The following is a 17292-nucleotide window of genomic DNA, read 5'->3' on the forward strand; positions in this document are numbered from 1 at the left end:
TTTTTAAAAAAAGTTTATCTTTTCAATACATGCAATATATAAAGAAAATAGATCAGGATACTGTTATTTCATCTGATGTCAAATTTGTTAAAATCGCCTTTTCTTAATTCGTAACTAAGAATGATCATAACCAGAGCTGTGTGTTAAAATGAATTCTCCACTTTTGAGAATTTATATTGTTATTAAACTTAACAGCTTATAATTAGTTGCCTCTTGGTTGATTTTATACATTATATTTTAAGTAACAGTGATTGGTCATTTCATTTTGTATTTTCGATTCGTTCCAATTTTCTTTCCTTTCGCACTTTACAGGTATCCCTCTCTTCACCTCTTTTAGTTTTTATCATTTAGTGAAATCAACTTCACAAATATATCATATGATATATTCATATAACAAAAGACACGTTTAAAACTCTTGACTTGTCTTATTAGATCCTATTTAATAAAGAGTTACGACCATCACAATTTTAAGTTACGACCATCCTGAACATTTTTGTTTTTTTAGTTACGACCATCATGCTCGAATTATTGAATGATCATTTTACGAAAATTAGAATGTTTTTATGTATCAAATTTTGTTTCAATATCAACGCACTGACGATTTGTATGTATGAGACAAGCGGTTTTACTGAAATATTTTTTTACTGCACGAAAATCGGAAAAGAAAAATGTTTCCCTAGAGTTGTCTCCCATCTTCGGATGGTCGTAACTTTAAGTTACGACCATCCGCTTACCACCAGTGAAGCTGTAAAAAGTAAAATAACAAAAATACTGAACTCCGAGGAAAATTTAAAACGGAAAGTCCCTAAGTAAATGACAAAATCAAATGATAAAACACATCAAACGAATGGACAACAACTGTCATATTCTTGACTCGGTACAGGTATTCTCAAATGTAGAATTTGGTGGATTGAACATGGGTTATCAGGGCTGAGTTCAATATTGTAGCAGCTACGTAGTGTTACGTAGATTTTCAATATTGAACATGGAGCTATATACTAGTTGTTACATAAATATTGATAGCAGCTACGATATTGAACTCAACCCCGTTACTGTTATGAATATCCATTACATAAATGCAGAGTTAGACAAGATATTGATAACACAGTAATCTTGTATGACCTCAGATAACGACACGTTTTGATAATACCAACGAGGCTATATAACATCTTTGATTATACTGAACTTGAAAGTCAGAGATTGAATACTAGACGTAGTCTTTACATGTATGTGAGCCCGTTTAAAGGAAACAATTGTTTTTTCTAGTTCGACCGTCTCACAAATACAATAGAGCATCACAAATGAGTCTCATGTAGATGAACCGAACCGCACTACGTCTGAAGTACCAAGTTAGTATGGTAGACCATTGATTTTCTTTTTAATTACATCAAAATGCGTTGAGTGTGTAGGTAAATGTAATATCTTTGGTTAGCTTGCTTGCTAGCTGAACTGTGAAGTTATTATTAGGTTAGGTATACTACCCTCTTTTAAGAGTAGACTAGTCCGACAGATAACCAATATATAATATGTCTGTAGGACTAGACTACTCCGAAAAGAGGGTAGTATAGTTAGCCATATAATGATTTCACGGTTCAGCTAATAAGTTAGCGAGGCAAAGAAATTACCTTTGCCTACATACTCAAGGCATTTTGTTGTAAAAAGTCTATTTATATAGACATTATAAGCAATGGTAGTGAAATATGATATTGCTGCATGTTACAAGTCTATAATGTTATACTCACAAATATGAGAGACACATGTACATAAGTCATGTTGACATATTATATGAGTGTTATTTCCAGTACATTGTTTGTCCATGCACTCATGATAGTGGTGGCATCTTTCAGAAAACACCAAGACGGCTCCTATAATGAAAAAAAGGCATTTAAAAAAAACATCAACACCCTGCTAAAAAATAAAATAATAATTTAAACTTTGTTTGCTATAATCACCAAAATTTTCAGGTTTCAATGATTAACTCCTACAGTTGAGGATGTTGTAATTTCCGGTTAAGGAGATTTTGTAAGATGTTTGGACTCCTCGGTATTTTTCTACGATACAGGCTAAAATATTTTGCTCCATAGCACTCACTTTTATAGAAAACTTCAATAGATCATAAAAAGTCATAAACCAAAATTGAAGCAGAGTCTATTTTTCTTTTCTTACGATTTGAGACGAAAATAATGCCGATGTAAAATACAAAGTAAAGTCAGGATTAGCCTTTTCCCGATTAGTTTTTTTAATCAAATACCTCGAAAAGGAATCCCATAACCTATATAGCTATCAATAATTTTAGCTTATGTTGTCCTTTATTAATGGTTTTCTGATTTATAGTATCAATTTCGTTTTTTTTTTAATTCATCTGACTACATTTTTAAAAGATAAAGATTTTCTAAAACTAATCTTGACTTCTTGACACGTAAATCAGTTGTAGGTGTACTGGTTGACATTTTATTCTTTGAAGAAATGGTTTACTTATTATCTTATTAGATCACATTGGGCTTTGGACAAGCTTTCAGTAATTTCTATTGTTGCCATTTGACAAATGCCTATATATCATTTGTGTTAAGTATCGATCTGGTGAGTCCATATAGCACCAATATTCAGTAGCATCTTATAGACTGGAAATTGGCCAACGTCTGTTCTATCTTTAAAAAAGGTCGAAAGTACAAAGCAGAAAATTACCGCCCAGTATTTTTAGAGTGTTTAGCCTGAAAAAGCATGGAACACATAATTACCAGCAACATCATGGATCACTCGGAAAAACATAATATCCTACATCCAATGCAGCATTGGTTCCGAAAAAAAATTACCATGCGAAACTCAACTCATCGAGTTCATAGATGATATCACACAAACAAAACCTAGATGAAGGAAAGCAAACATATTGCTAAATCATGGACTTTTCCAAGACTTTTGACATCTAATCCATGCGATCGTTATAAAGAGTGAAAATATAACATGGTTACCGTTTCGACAAAAGCAAGGGTATAATGTATGCCTTTATTGCTCTAGCTTGCGGGAATTCAAAGCCAAGAGCATGTTCAACGCAGCCGAAAGATAGAATTAATATATAGAGAAAACGAAATTAATGTGTTTTTTTTTATTCATAATTATAATTGAGTCATTGATTATTCGTCTCACCCTTTATCGGACTCTCTAGCTTTATACATAACGAAGATAATGTTTGTCTCCTAGCAAATGTGGACACAGATCAATGTGACCAGTACTTGAATGAAATAGTCCATTTGCCAATTACCGATTTGATTCTGTTATTACACACTTTTTAAACATATTACTTCCCTTTGTCTATCGTAGACTGGTTCCATACCGGACAAAATTGGCTTTTGCCAACGGAAGGCATGATGAATTGAAAGTGATGTATCAGCGGTTTAACTAATTTTTCGTGAAAAATAATTTCTGATGTCAAAAGTATTTAGCTAAACAACATATTAATGTAATTAAAAGATTTGAAACCCTCATAGATTACTCACATTACGCTCAGGTTAATTTGCTCTTTCTGCTAGCTCTCCATTGTAAATAATAAGTAATGTCCCTCACAAAGGGAGACAACAAAAAAGGGATCTCTAATTACAGGTCAATTACGGGAATTGGCAAATAGCCTATTGAGAAAGGAAATGGGGAATGTGTCAAAGCGACAACAATATTTTAAGTGTTTTCTGACCAAAAAAAAGTGTTCTGTGTTTTCCTCCGTTGTGTTCTATGTTAAACTGTCTCGTTTATTTGATATTTAATTTTATATTCAAGACATTAGGTGCATTTCTACATGATGTGATTTTAAGTGATCCCTTGTCAAGTCCAACCACTTGAGGCTAAGTTTGGTATGGTGCTTCTTGATCACGTTTTTAAGAGCTATGACACAGACTTTTTTGCCTAGGGTCAGAATAATGAATTAATGTATAGTGATTGAGAAATTCAGACAATTTTTTTTTTGCAGCATCAGCATCAATGTATTAAGTATTTGATAAGTTCAGGTTCAGATTAATAGGAACAACTAGATTCATGTTCTTGATATCCGGTATACAGTAATGTACTGGCATTGGCACATCTCACTGTTTTACACTGCCCTAGCTACCCCTGTTTTTCAACGTTATAGTTTATTATCTTTGAAACTGTTTGCATAGTTTACAAGTTGTTTTTGTTTAGGTCAATTGAAATGAATCAAATAATATTATCGTCAAAGATATTTAGAATGTATTTGTATTTGTACCTACATTGGCATATCTCATTTCCACTGAGATTGTTTGGCTCTGGTTTATTTATCATGGTCTATTGACTGAATGTTTAAAGTAATTCGTTTAATGTTTTAAAAAACTTGGACAGAGCTTATTCTTCATTTATAAATAGAATCAGAAGAAAACACATTTTTACTTCTTTTTTTTCTGACCACTGATAAATGGACTTCAGGAGCCTGTTATTCAGTGGTTGTCGTTTGTTTATGTGTTACATATTTGTTTTTTGTTCATTTTTTTATATATAAATAAGGCCGTTAGTTTTCTCGTTTGACTAGTTTTACATTGTCATATCGGGCCTTTAATAGCTGACTATGCGGTATGGGCTTTGTTCATTGTTGAAGGCCGTACGGTGATCTATAGTTGTTAATGTCTATGTAATTTTGTCTCTTGTTGGACAGTTGTCTCATTGGCAATCATACCACATCTTCTTTTTTATATTTTATCAGAGACATATGTACTATATACCATATTTCTTATATTTACGAGTTATCATATTTAAACAAACGATTCCGATATCAAAACATGAACAAATCAGTATTTTATATATTTAAAAAAAAATATAGCCAAACGGTTTCCGAAGCTGAAATTAGACCAATATATACATTGTATACACACATGTCTCTGTTGAAATTGTACCAGGTGACCTGCAAACTTAGGCTTAGTTCCTCTTCTGACTAAAACTGATCAACAGTAACTGAGTTGTTAATCATGACTTACTACAAGATTTGTTATGAATGAAACGATGACTAGGTTTACAGAAAGAAAAAAAAAAGTTTGAAGTGAACATTTTTAGAAATTTATTAACAAATTATAGCATGGACTGAAATAACTATTACCAAATTATTACAATTTAAAGCATGCTGGTGCAATGTTCGGATGGCTACGCTTATTCAGATTTCATTTCTGGTCCTTTTAACTGTACGCTTCTAAGATACAATATCAATATCAATAGTAAATTCTAAAGGTAAAACATATATATATACAATTAATTGGGGTTTATATTTTTTTAAGGATCTGGGAAGTTTTGTCAAGAAGGGGCAGAAATAATCCGAATCATTCAGTTTCTCGAGAAAAAACAATTACAAGATATCGTATCGAAGCTGTATATTCGGCAAACATCTTTAGATGTATTTTAACTAGTCAAATCAGTTCAGAAAATTTAAATCATTAAAGTAATAAAGGAATAATGAAAATGTACTGAATTCAATTTAGCTCAAAGTTGTGTATTATGATACCGATCACATGTTTTTTTTTCTGCCTGTGGTTTTATAGCCTTTCTAATAATTATGTAGTCCGATGCCCATTCTTGCATGTCTTGTAGATTCCACAGCGATCACATGTTTTGTTCTTCCTGTGGTTTTATAGCCTTTATTGTTAGTATGTAGTCCGATGCCCATTCTGGTAGATTCCATAGTAGTCTGAAGGTATATTTGGCATCATTGCCTACTATGTACCGATATTTTGGATACTTAGCTGTCAGTGCGTGGACGTAAGCATCAACGACTAACTTGGTCTTGTGTGATCCAATCCTGGATAAAAAGTCTTTTATTTCATCTTTAACTGAAACAAAATATGTTAGTATATACAAGTCATATATTTACTGTTATGAAAGTTTAAATATTAAATACAATGTATGTTTAACAAATAAAAGGAATTACTTAAATAAATTGGACAGGGTTACATAACGTCCCAACAACCGATCACTTCGAGAAAATAAAAAACCCACACACATTGATAATGACAAACAACAACAAACACTTGGTCCAGACAGGTTGATTTGGCACAGGCTCAAAATGTGGTGCGGTTAAACCATTTATGGGCGTTTTTCAATAAAAGCGTGACTTTCAGATCTAAAAAAAAAGGAAAATTAACTCGTCTTAAATTTAATTTCAAGAGTTATTTTGAATACCTCTATTATAGACCTGTTTGTAAAAAAAAACGTGCAATCTTAAATACTCTTTAAAATGATATTATTTTCATAATTTGTGTACTGTTTCGTAAAAGTCCCCTACGAAACTGCTTCTAAACACACATATTTTTGCAATTTTAAATGTTTCCTATAGACATTCTAGTTTGTTTACTTTATATACTAGAAAAATCTCATTTTTTTCTGAATTTGAGAACTATTTTTTATCGATAAAGATTAGACAGTACTTCACATATGAAGGTACAATTCATGTTACGTAGTGGACATTTTGATGCGTTTCTCGTAGTTGACAAAAAGTTTCGTAGTTGACATCAACCCTATTCTATGTTTATTAAAACATAATAAAAATTACATGAAACTAACCCTTGTTATTTGTTTTGCATGAATATAGTTGAAAAAGAGTTAAAAAAAAGACTGCATGGTTGTGGTAGTGTCCACTACGAAACGTTTTTCTCCCATACTTGTTTCGTAGGTGACCGTTTCGTAGGGGACATATTCACATGTTTTCCCCACAATCCCTATATTGCAATAGTAACAAGACTGATTGTATTCAACAAAGCAGGTATTAAGCTGTACACTGATATTTTTTTTCATAATTTTAAAACCAGATACTGAAGGAGATTTGACCCGTTTCGTTGTGGACATTAACAAAAACACGGTATCCCTCTGGTCCATTTGATGTGCTCAATTTTTCTTACCAACAATTTAATTGCCGTTATAAAAGCATCACTTCTTTTGTAAGACCCTAATGTTTATATCTCTTGCAAACAAAAATACATTGAATTTATAAAACTGTTTGTTAGCAAATTTTAATGATTTGGTTTCCTAGTGGACATTTGGTCAGGGTCACACCTTCTGAAATTAAAAATCCTATGTTAAAAGCTGTTTATTAAAATATGTTGGCTCTAAACATACTCTACATTTTTTTACGATATTTAAGAGTATGAGTGTTGAACAGGCGGCATAGGGACATGCCATTCAGGAATCAATATCTTATCAATCCCTCTAAAAAAATAAACTGTTTCTTTGCTTAAAAATGTTAAATCTAATTCAATGTACTGACTGCACAAAAAATAACTTGCAAAGATCAAACCCATTTTTTTAAGTGGCTGGGTTAAGAAAGTACGTTTTTATTGAAAAACGCCCATATACGCTCGCATATCTCTTATTGCACATCTATAGGTCATATGCGTTCTTACAAAATCTGTTATTTTCTTGTTATCCTTTATACAGTAGTTGCAACTAGATCTTTGTCTTTTCACGAGTTACAATTAGGGTCTGTTGAGAACTCGCTATCATAACAAAAGAGATGGTTTCATTTTGTCCATTGTGATCTTATTTTATATTTTATGTAAGAACTGACAACAGAACAGCATAAACAAATTCAAGTTGATACGGTGTTTCAGGCTATGTGTTACTTTAATGATTACGTTTACAAATTGTTACTATTTCTAGCGAGGGGGGCAATACATTCTAATGGTAAAGATGGAGTCATAATAATTGAAAGTTTGATTTTGTTGACCAAATGTTGTCTTAGATACATCATTTTTATCATTAGTTGTTATTCGCTTTGGCTTTGCTGTCAGTAATTGCAAGTTCTCTCAGAGCTTTGCTTAGCGTCTTTTTGTTATGTGATGTAAAGATACGCTGCCAAGTCCGATTGTTATATACTAGTAATCAGCGACCTTTGCGATCTTACTACGATATTAGCGCGCTCTCACTACGCTTCTACATGTACTACGACCTGATTTCGCCACGACCGCACCACGATTGTTTTGAACATGTTCAAAGTTGACCACGCTCATCAAGATCTTGAAGACCTCACTACGACCGTGATACGACCTTACTGCGATCTACACGACCGTACTACGATCATCAACATTTGCATTTTTTTTACAGATCGTAGTGCGATCGTGGTCTAGTGGGACTGCGGTATTAGCTAGTTTTTTAATGTTGTACTGATACACCACTGCCCCCAAGATTAGGGAGAGTGTTAGGTGCCAGCAAACTAGTTTAACCACACCAAGAGTGTATGGTTACATGTGAGAAGACTTTTGTTTGGCTTGAAAATAATGCACAGTGTAAAATAAGAAGATGCTATATGATTGCCGATGAGGTAGCATTTCAATAGAGTCCAAATGACGCGAATTTAAGCATCCTCATGTCATTATACGGGTTTTAAAAAATCACGAGAAAAGACCACATCGTATTGTCAGTTATAAATTGTGGAACAGTTCAAACGGAAGAAAAACAACGGCATGATTATGTCAAAATAAAATATAATGCATTTTAGACACTATCAGATGAATAAAAGTGTACATACGAGTATTTAGATAGCTCTCTCCGTAATATTTTTGCATTTCACTGGATGTTTTTCTGAATGTACCGTCTACAGATTTACATGCAGTTTCAATATCCATTATATTAGTCCGGAAAAATCCTGGTTCTAAAATATGTACTGTAACACCTCTCTTATAAAGTTCACGTCTACAATAACAATAGAAACGGTTCATAGTAATATCAACAAAAATACTAAACTCCGAGAAAAAATTCAAAACGGAAAGTGTGTAATCAAATGGCCAAATCAAAAGCTCAGACACATCGAACGAATGGATAACAACTGTCATATTCCTAACTTGGTAAAGGAATTTTCTTATGTAGCAAATGGTGAAAACATTATATTGTTTTTTTTTAATTTAGTGAAGGTTTAGTGGACAAGTAGATTTATTTGCAGGTCTGAATCTGTTTGTGATAGATTTTTTTTATTCAATTGTCTTTTTAATAAAACCCCACATGCTTATGTTCATACATATATATGCCTAAATTGCATTCTGAGAATTAACCACGGCGGCCCGTGATCATGACAGTCCATTTATTATACACATATTAAACAAAGAAATCAAGCTTGTTATATAAAAAAAGAAGATGTTGTATGATTGCCAATGAGACAACTCTCCACAATAGACCAAAATGACACAGAAATTAACAACTATAGGTCACCGTACGGCCTTCAACAATGACCATACCGCACGCCACCTACAAAAGGCCCCGAAATGACAATGTAAAACAATTCAAAGGAGAAAACTAACGACCTTATTTATGTACAAAAAAAGAACAAAAAACAAAAAGGTAACACATAAACAAACGACAACCACTGAAGACAGGCTCCTGAATTGTGACAGGCACATACAAATACCTACCTCAAAATATCCGAATATCCCTCTGCTGCAAATTTTGACACGACATAAGTCGAGTTGACCGCTGCAATCCTACCCATCATACTTGTTATATTTACTATTCTGCCTTTTTCTTTTAATACAAGAGGAAGAAATATTCGTGTAGTTTCAACAATACCTAAAGTATTGATTTCAAACGTGGACCTATAGTCTTCCCTCGTCAACCATTGTACAGGTCCAATGGCGCCAGCTATTCCGGCATTGTTGACAACACCCCATAAACCTGAGGAAACGGAAAAACACGTAGGTTAATTATTATTTTTAGTAAACAGCTTATGATTTAACTTGGCATATCAACAATGAAATAAAGTAAAGGTGAATTGGATACAAAACTTTTTCGTCCGAATTGTTTGATTAGTTTGTGAGTCTTCGATTATTTAGTAGATGAATCAATAGGTTTTCATTTGGCACTGACGCATAACTTATGTATTCGTTGTAAAGCGGTTTGAATTCGAAATGTGCCTTTTCCAAATCAGAAGCCTTCAATTAAGAGCGGTTTTTATTTGTTGTCGTCTTTCATATTTTTGTTTTGTTTATTGATTTATCATAAATCAGGCTGTTGGTTTCCTTTTGTTACGTCTTCAAGTATTGTCACGCCGATGTCTTTTATAGCGTCTTGTGTTGTATGAGGTTCCACTCAATGTTGAAAGCCATACAATAAGAATATGCAAACAACTTCTATTCCTTTGTTCTCTGACTGTTTGCTGTGCCATTAGCGATCATACCACATCTCCTTATTTTCATATACTACGATCACAAAACATTTTATACATCATTTTATACTTTTTATCACCTACGCTATCTAGTATTCAAGTGTAAAATTCAGGTACATGTAAAATCCCCATATAATTACATAATGTTTCATACATTAACAAGCAAATTCTTGTTGCCCATCTTAATGTACGACTGCTTTTTTTCCTTGTAAAAATTTAACGAACATTATATTTTTGCGTATCATCCCATCCTAAATATAATCATGGTGTTTGTAAGCACTGAATGGTGAAGATTGCGTTAATTTTATCAGTTGGAAATAAAATTAAATATTGCATTGGTTGAAGTTGATTCAACTAAAATTCTGGACAATAGGATATAACTCCAATTTTAAAAGATGACTAACAATGACATCGTTTATATCTTTAGAACACTAATACTAGATTCCTGCACCTTCCAAAAATTATGTAACTTTCTTGACAGGTGTAGCATCTCTTTGTGACTTGATATCTGAGTATATATAAAATTGATAAATTTGTTCATGGATATGATGTATAGAATATTATGATCAATTTTCGCTAAATACCTGTATTGCTAGGCAGAAGCGATTTGACAGCACCAAATGCCTTTTGAATACTTTCCGTCTTAGACACATCGATTTGGATGCCTTTTACCTTGTCAGTTGTTTCACGTTTCAATTGTTCTATTCCAGAATTTGTTAAGCATCCTGCGAAAACATTAAATCCAAGTTCATCTAGTCTCTTTGCTAACATATTACCGAAACCAGAGTCGCAACCAGTAATAAATATGTATCGATTATTGAAATTATCGATGTTTTGGGTATTTCGAAACCATCGATATGTCAACCAGACAACAATCAAGGATACAACAATTAGCAACATCATCTGAAATGAAATAACACATATAATATTTAAGAACCTTGACCTTTTTAATTCAAAAACCGTATAAACACTGAGAAATTTCACGAGATAATTTTCTGTTCTCGTGATTTTAGTTCCGATCGGTGTTGGTTATATTTGAAAATAGGAGCCAAAACAAAAATAATGATTTTAAACGTTTTCTTCAATAGAAAATGACTGAAAGGAAAACTCTCGATGTTTTGGTTTAGTTTATGCAAGCAATTACAAAATTAACACAAAGACAAACTATACAGTATACGTTATCATGCGTTGACCTAAATAAAGGCAACAGTAGTATACCGCTGTTAGAAATTCATAAATCGATTGAGGAAAAAATAACAAATCCGGGTTACAAACTAAAACTTGAGGGAAACATATCAAATATAAGAGTAGAACAAATAACCAACAGAAACACAACACTCAAATGAACACACACAGGATCGAACCATAACATAACAATGGCCATTTTCCTGACATGGTACAGGACATTACAAGACAAAATGGTTGGTTGAATCCGATGGTTTTGTGGCTAGTCAAACCTCCCGCTTTTATGACCATGTTATATATTACATTTAAATAACAACATTACATGACATGACTACAATACAAATAAATTGGAGAACATACAGGACATACAAATAACAGTATCAAAAGGTTCCATGCTTATAATTTAATACGCCAGACGCGCCTTTCGTCTACATAAGACTCATCAGTGACGCTCAGATCAAAAAAGTTCGAATGCCAAAACAAGTGCAAAGTTGCAGAGCATTGAGGACCAAAGGTTCCGAAAGTTTTCCCAAATACGGCTAAGATAATCAGTCCGATATAAAAAAAAAATCCTAAGTATTTAGAATAATTCTTACTTTTGCAAACAGTAAAAAAATGACTATATATATAATAGATATACATGTTAACACCGAAGTAGTGACTAACTACAGAATAAATTAAAACGAATACGTAAAACTACCTTAATCAAATCAGCACATAAAAAGGCACAGCCGAACAACTTGTCATATATACGACGTTAGCCGAAAAGATCACACAAATTAAAGTGACGTATTAATATAAAATAACAACATGAATATTTAGACAGTAAAGAAAATTGTTAAAGGTTCGAGTCAACAATGAACAACATCCATACCACATAACAAGTTAGTATAGTCAAAGAGAAAACCCTTCATCGATTTAAACTACTTACCATGAGCGAAATGACAATTATAGCAGACACCAACAAACATGACAAATGTCTACCACTAAGAAATAAGTCTTGCTTGTAGCTCTTGTGACAGAAATAAACATGTGTGTGAGTGCTCACTTTTTTCACAAAAACGAATACGATTTGCAATCTGAACTAGAAATTGTGTCAGTCCTGATTAATAAGGTTAAAAGCAAAAACTACACAATTTGAATATAGTCATTCACAAAAGTTTGAACCGGATGAAATGATAATATATAAAAGAGGGACGAAAGATACCAGAGGGACAGTCAAACTCATAAATCGATAATAAACTGACAACGCCATGGCTAAAAATGAAAAAAAGACAAACAGACAAACAATAGTACACATGAAACAACATGGAAAACTAAAGAATAAGCAACACGAACTTCACAAAAAACTAGGGATAATCTTATGTGCTTCGAAAGGGGTAAGCAGATCCTGCTCCACATGTTGCACCCGTCGTGTTGCCTTTGTGATAACAAATCCGGTAAAAAGTCTAATTCGGTAGGTCACATTCATGAAAGGGAAGGGGATTGTAGTTACGACACAAGGAACATATCCGATTTCATTTGTGAAACGGTTATTCAATAACGGTCAACCAACTCGTGATGGCGTCTTTAAATTTACGAAGGGATGATTTCAACTTCACCATTTGGAACTCTTGGTGTAATAGCTTCCTTGAGAGCAGCCACCTTCTATCAAGAAAATCATGATAGGAAATGAAACCATGGGAATATCGTATCAATTGGGAGATATATATCCCGTATGTAGGTGCTGCTGGAATATTGCTACTTAGAAATGGAAAGTTCACAATTTGAAAGCTGAAATCATCTCTTTTGTCGTAAAGTTTTGTTTTTAACCGACCCTCATTGTCAATTTCTAGATGTAAGTCAAGGAATGAGGCCGACTTAACTGTATCTGTAGTATCCTTATCTCTAGTTCGATGGGATAGATGCGTTCAACATAGTCACCAAATTTTGATTTATTTAGTGAAAGAACATCATCTATATAGCGGAAAGTAGAGTTAAAGGATATTGCTAACTTCTTATCTTCCTTTCTAAGAAGTTCCTGTTTGAAGGCAGCCTCATAATAATGAAGAAACAAGTCGGCAAGAAGAGGACACAATTTATTCCCATTGGAATGCCGACAGTCTGTTGAAAAACATGTCCTCCGAACGTAACAGATATGTTGTTAATCAAGAAATCAAGTATCTTGATAATGTCAGTTTCAGAGAATTTTTTGTTTGAATCAGAGTGATCCTTTACAAAGTAGGATTTATCCCTCCGTAAGACAAGATACTTGTATCTACGTTGGCCATTCTTTTTTATGAAACAAAGCAATATCAACTCTTTCAATTCGTCTTTTAGTATGCAATGTTGAATACTTGTGTAAAGTGTAGAAAAGTCTAATGTTTTAATTCTATTACAAGATGAAAGAGAGTTAGTTTATATTTACTCTAAAAGATCATTGGAATTTTAAGTATCCACATCTGATTCACGCCACCTCTCGAATAAGCAGTTTTACAATATCTTTGAAGCCCGTCTTTGATTGCTGATAAAATAGATGTGAATAATTTAGAATTTAGAAAGAGGTTTCGTGGAGCACTTGGAAGACACAGCAAAATACCGTTTTTTTTGGTTGAAATTCCAAAGGAACATAGAACAGACCTATGATTATCCAGGATTTCCTCTTTAGTAAGTGTCGTGAGGGTATATGTTGAGTTTCCATGTGAATGGTAAATACCTAATTCGTTTATCAAGCGGTTAATGTAATGAGTTTTACAAACAAAAACGATGTTGTTTGGGGCTTTATCTGCGGGGACAAGAACATACTTGTCATGGAGGTACGATAAGTGTTTTGCAACATTTGAGTCTTTAAAGATTGACGTAGCATAGGCATTAATAGAACCATTCAGTTTCTTAATTCTGATTTGTATCAACGACCTCACTGCCTTAAGAGCATACGATACAGTTTTGAACCTGTATTTACAAGTTGATGAAAATTTGAATATAGGCTATTTTTTACCTGATTAAATCAAATATGTCATAAAAAATATACCTTCATGTGCTACTTTTTGAGTAAAATGAGGTCGAAATTTTGTATATTTGCTCAAAATTCAGATTTGTGTCTGTATTTTCTTTTTCAAAAGAACGACGTAACTTTTTTGCTTTAAAAGATAAACACAAATTGTTTTTTGTTAAATAATCGGTAATTTCTGTATTTTATAAGTATCATTGAAAATTATGTAATTTTTATTCCAAAATAACTCTATATTTATCAAATGTTCATGAATAGAGGAAAAAACGTCATTTTTTGCTGCATGTTTATCAAAATTAAAAAAAATTGCACTATTTACAGTTTTATAAAATTTGGGTCACATAATCTCCTTGCAAAATGAAACAAATTGCTGTTTAAAAAAATAGGGGTCCATGTAGTCGTTCTCAAATTAAATCAGTTTGAATGATAAAAATCAGTCGAAAAATGCATCCTTTCCCGATATGTCATAGTTTGACGTCGCGAAAATAACATTTTACGTTAGCAACGTCATTACCTTCCCTGTAACTGTATCGTATGCCCTTAATCCATTCTGAAAGAGTATCTACGACTCCCTTCTCGCGCATAGCCCTTTGCCTGGCAAAATTCTCGACTGAATCCATCAAAATTTTAAAGTTGTATTTCCAATTGATGGATTTAGGCTCACGATATTTTGGACCTTTTGATAACACATTTCGTAGGGAAGTGTTATTAACAATGTTGAGGTCACCGGTAATAACATTTCCAATGCGAATAAATGCACTTTATACAGCCTCTTTCATTGAGGCTAGTATAATTAAGTATCCTTACTAATGTAGGTGAAATCAAGTAACATAAGACTCTCAAATTTCAGATATTATTTGCATATTGTACGTGTAACGATCATCACTTATCAATACACATGCATCATTCAACCATGCATTCATCGTCCATTTTCTGTATGGGTGTCGTCCGTACGTGTTAGTATCGTGGGATTGGTCAGTTTGAAATATAGAGGATATATAAACATATATAATTTAGGATCAGATTTAAAACGACTGACAAACATAAATATTACTAAATTAGGTATGGTTGTTGTCTGATCAGCAAAATATTCTGAATAAAATTGAGAAAGGAAATGGTGAATATGTCAAAGCGACAACCACCCGACCATAGAGCAAACAACAGCCGAAGGCAACCAATGGGTCTTCAATGTAGCGAGAATTCCCGCACCCGTAGGTGTCCTTCAGCTGGCCCCTAAAATATGCATAATAGTACAGTGATAATGGACGTCATACTAAACTCCGAATTATACACAAGAAACTAAAAATTAAAATCATACAAGACTAACAAAGGCCAGAGGCTCCTGACTTGGGACAGGCGCAAAATTGCGGCGGGGTTAAACATGTTTATGAGATCTCAACCCTCCCCCTATACCTCTAGCCAATGTAGAAAAGTAAAAGAATAACAATACGCACATTAAAATTCAGTTCAAGAGAAGTCCGAGTCTGATGTCAAAAGATGTAACAAAAGAAAATAAATAAAATGACAATAATACATAAATAACAACAGACTACTAGCAGTTAACTGACATGCCAGCTCCAGACCTCAATTAAACTGATTGAAAGATTATGTCTTCATCATATGAAGTCTGATTTGAATGCAAACTTTACACACATGCACACATATGTGTATATTATACATAATAACTTTAATTCAAGTGTCCAAATTCAGGTATTTAAAATCCTCAATTCAATATAAATATATATCCTACCTTAGTTATTTACAAAAATACGGGTGTTGCTGATAAGATTATAAATACGAAGCGTACTAGTTTGTGACATTTAAATCTGATATTAATCGTCATTATCTCTTCTATTTTTGGCTTTCTCTCCTTTTTTTCGTGAACTGTTTCAAAAAATTAACCGCTATATTTTGCTGTAAATCACAAGAAGGGTGATGGGTTTTTTCTTGTCTGAACACACCGAAATTGAGTCGTGAGAGGTTTCAAATCATTGAAATATTTAATAAAAAAAAAGAAGATTTTTGAAGTTATTTTCAACTTATCTATTCAACAAAAATGACTTAACTCTTTAAAGTAATTTTATTATTTTAGAACGTTTACAATTCTTTATGAAATCAGAGGAAAGCGTCTGATTTAGTCGTTCCACCTTTATGTGTAATTGTGTATATAAAAATAAGGGGATGAGGTATGATTGCAAATAAGACAAATATTCATCAAAGTTCAAATGGAATGGATTTGAGAACTAATAGGCAACTGTACGAATATAACCAGGAAGATTTGGACAATTGGGACTTAGAATTAAAGCCAATTCAGACAATATGTTTTAAGTGCTAAAGTGACAATTTGTTAATCCGCCTATCTATCCTTTTATATTTCTTTGTGTTTAATTAATTCTATTGTTAAATATATGTTTGTCGTAATGAAAATCACTCTGACGATGACAAGTTAATCCGTTGGACACTAATCCTTTGCTATAGAAACTGTCTTCTTTATATGTTTCACTGATGAGGATTATGTAGACGAAACGCGCGTCTAGCGTACTAAATTATAATCCTGGTACCTTTGATAACTATTTGTATGTTATTATGTGGTCAGTTTAGGTCTTAGGTCTGGTACTGTCCGGACCTTGCTAATAAAGTTTAAAGTATTGGTATTCCGTCTTTGAATTACTATAACACGGAAAAACTCCCGGTTATACGGACTTCAACAATGAGAAAATTCCTATATTGTGTAGTCAGTTATAAGAGTCCCAAACATGAAAAATATTTTTAAAAATAAGAAGCAATATATTCAATTGAGAAAACTAACGGCCCAGCTAATTTATAAGCTTATTTTAAAGATAAACAATTACTGCTGACGTGTTGTTGTTAGTCAACAAATAATTGTAAACATTTCAAAAGTTTGAGTCCTTAATGTTTTTCAACTTTGTTCTTTATTTGGCCTTAAATTTTGAATGTTTAATGTGATTGATGAGATTTTTGTGGA

General features: G+C 32.9%; 1 protein-coding gene across 1 annotated transcript; it reads right to left on the minus strand.

The window, feature by feature from the left end:
* Positions 1 to 5038: 5038 nt before the first annotated feature.
* Positions 5039 to 16119, minus strand: LOC139501182 (retinol dehydrogenase 16-like). The gene is made up of 5 exons (XM_071290173.1): positions 16057 to 16119; positions 10717 to 11035; positions 9384 to 9642; positions 8507 to 8670; positions 5039 to 5816 (listed from the first exon to the last, which is right to left on the minus strand). The coding sequence occupies exons 2-5, from the start codon at positions 11033 to 11035 to the stop codon at positions 5590 to 5592; spliced, it is 969 nt and encodes a 322-aa protein (XP_071146274.1). The 5' UTR covers positions 16057 to 16119; the 3' UTR covers positions 5039 to 5589.
* Positions 16120 to 17292: the final 1173 nt, after the last annotated feature.

Source organism: Mytilus edulis, chromosome 13 (assembly GCF_963676685.1).
Source record: "Mytilus edulis chromosome 13, xbMytEdul2.2, whole genome shotgun sequence".
Taxonomy (NCBI): domain Eukaryota; kingdom Metazoa; phylum Mollusca; class Bivalvia; order Mytilida; family Mytilidae; genus Mytilus; species Mytilus edulis.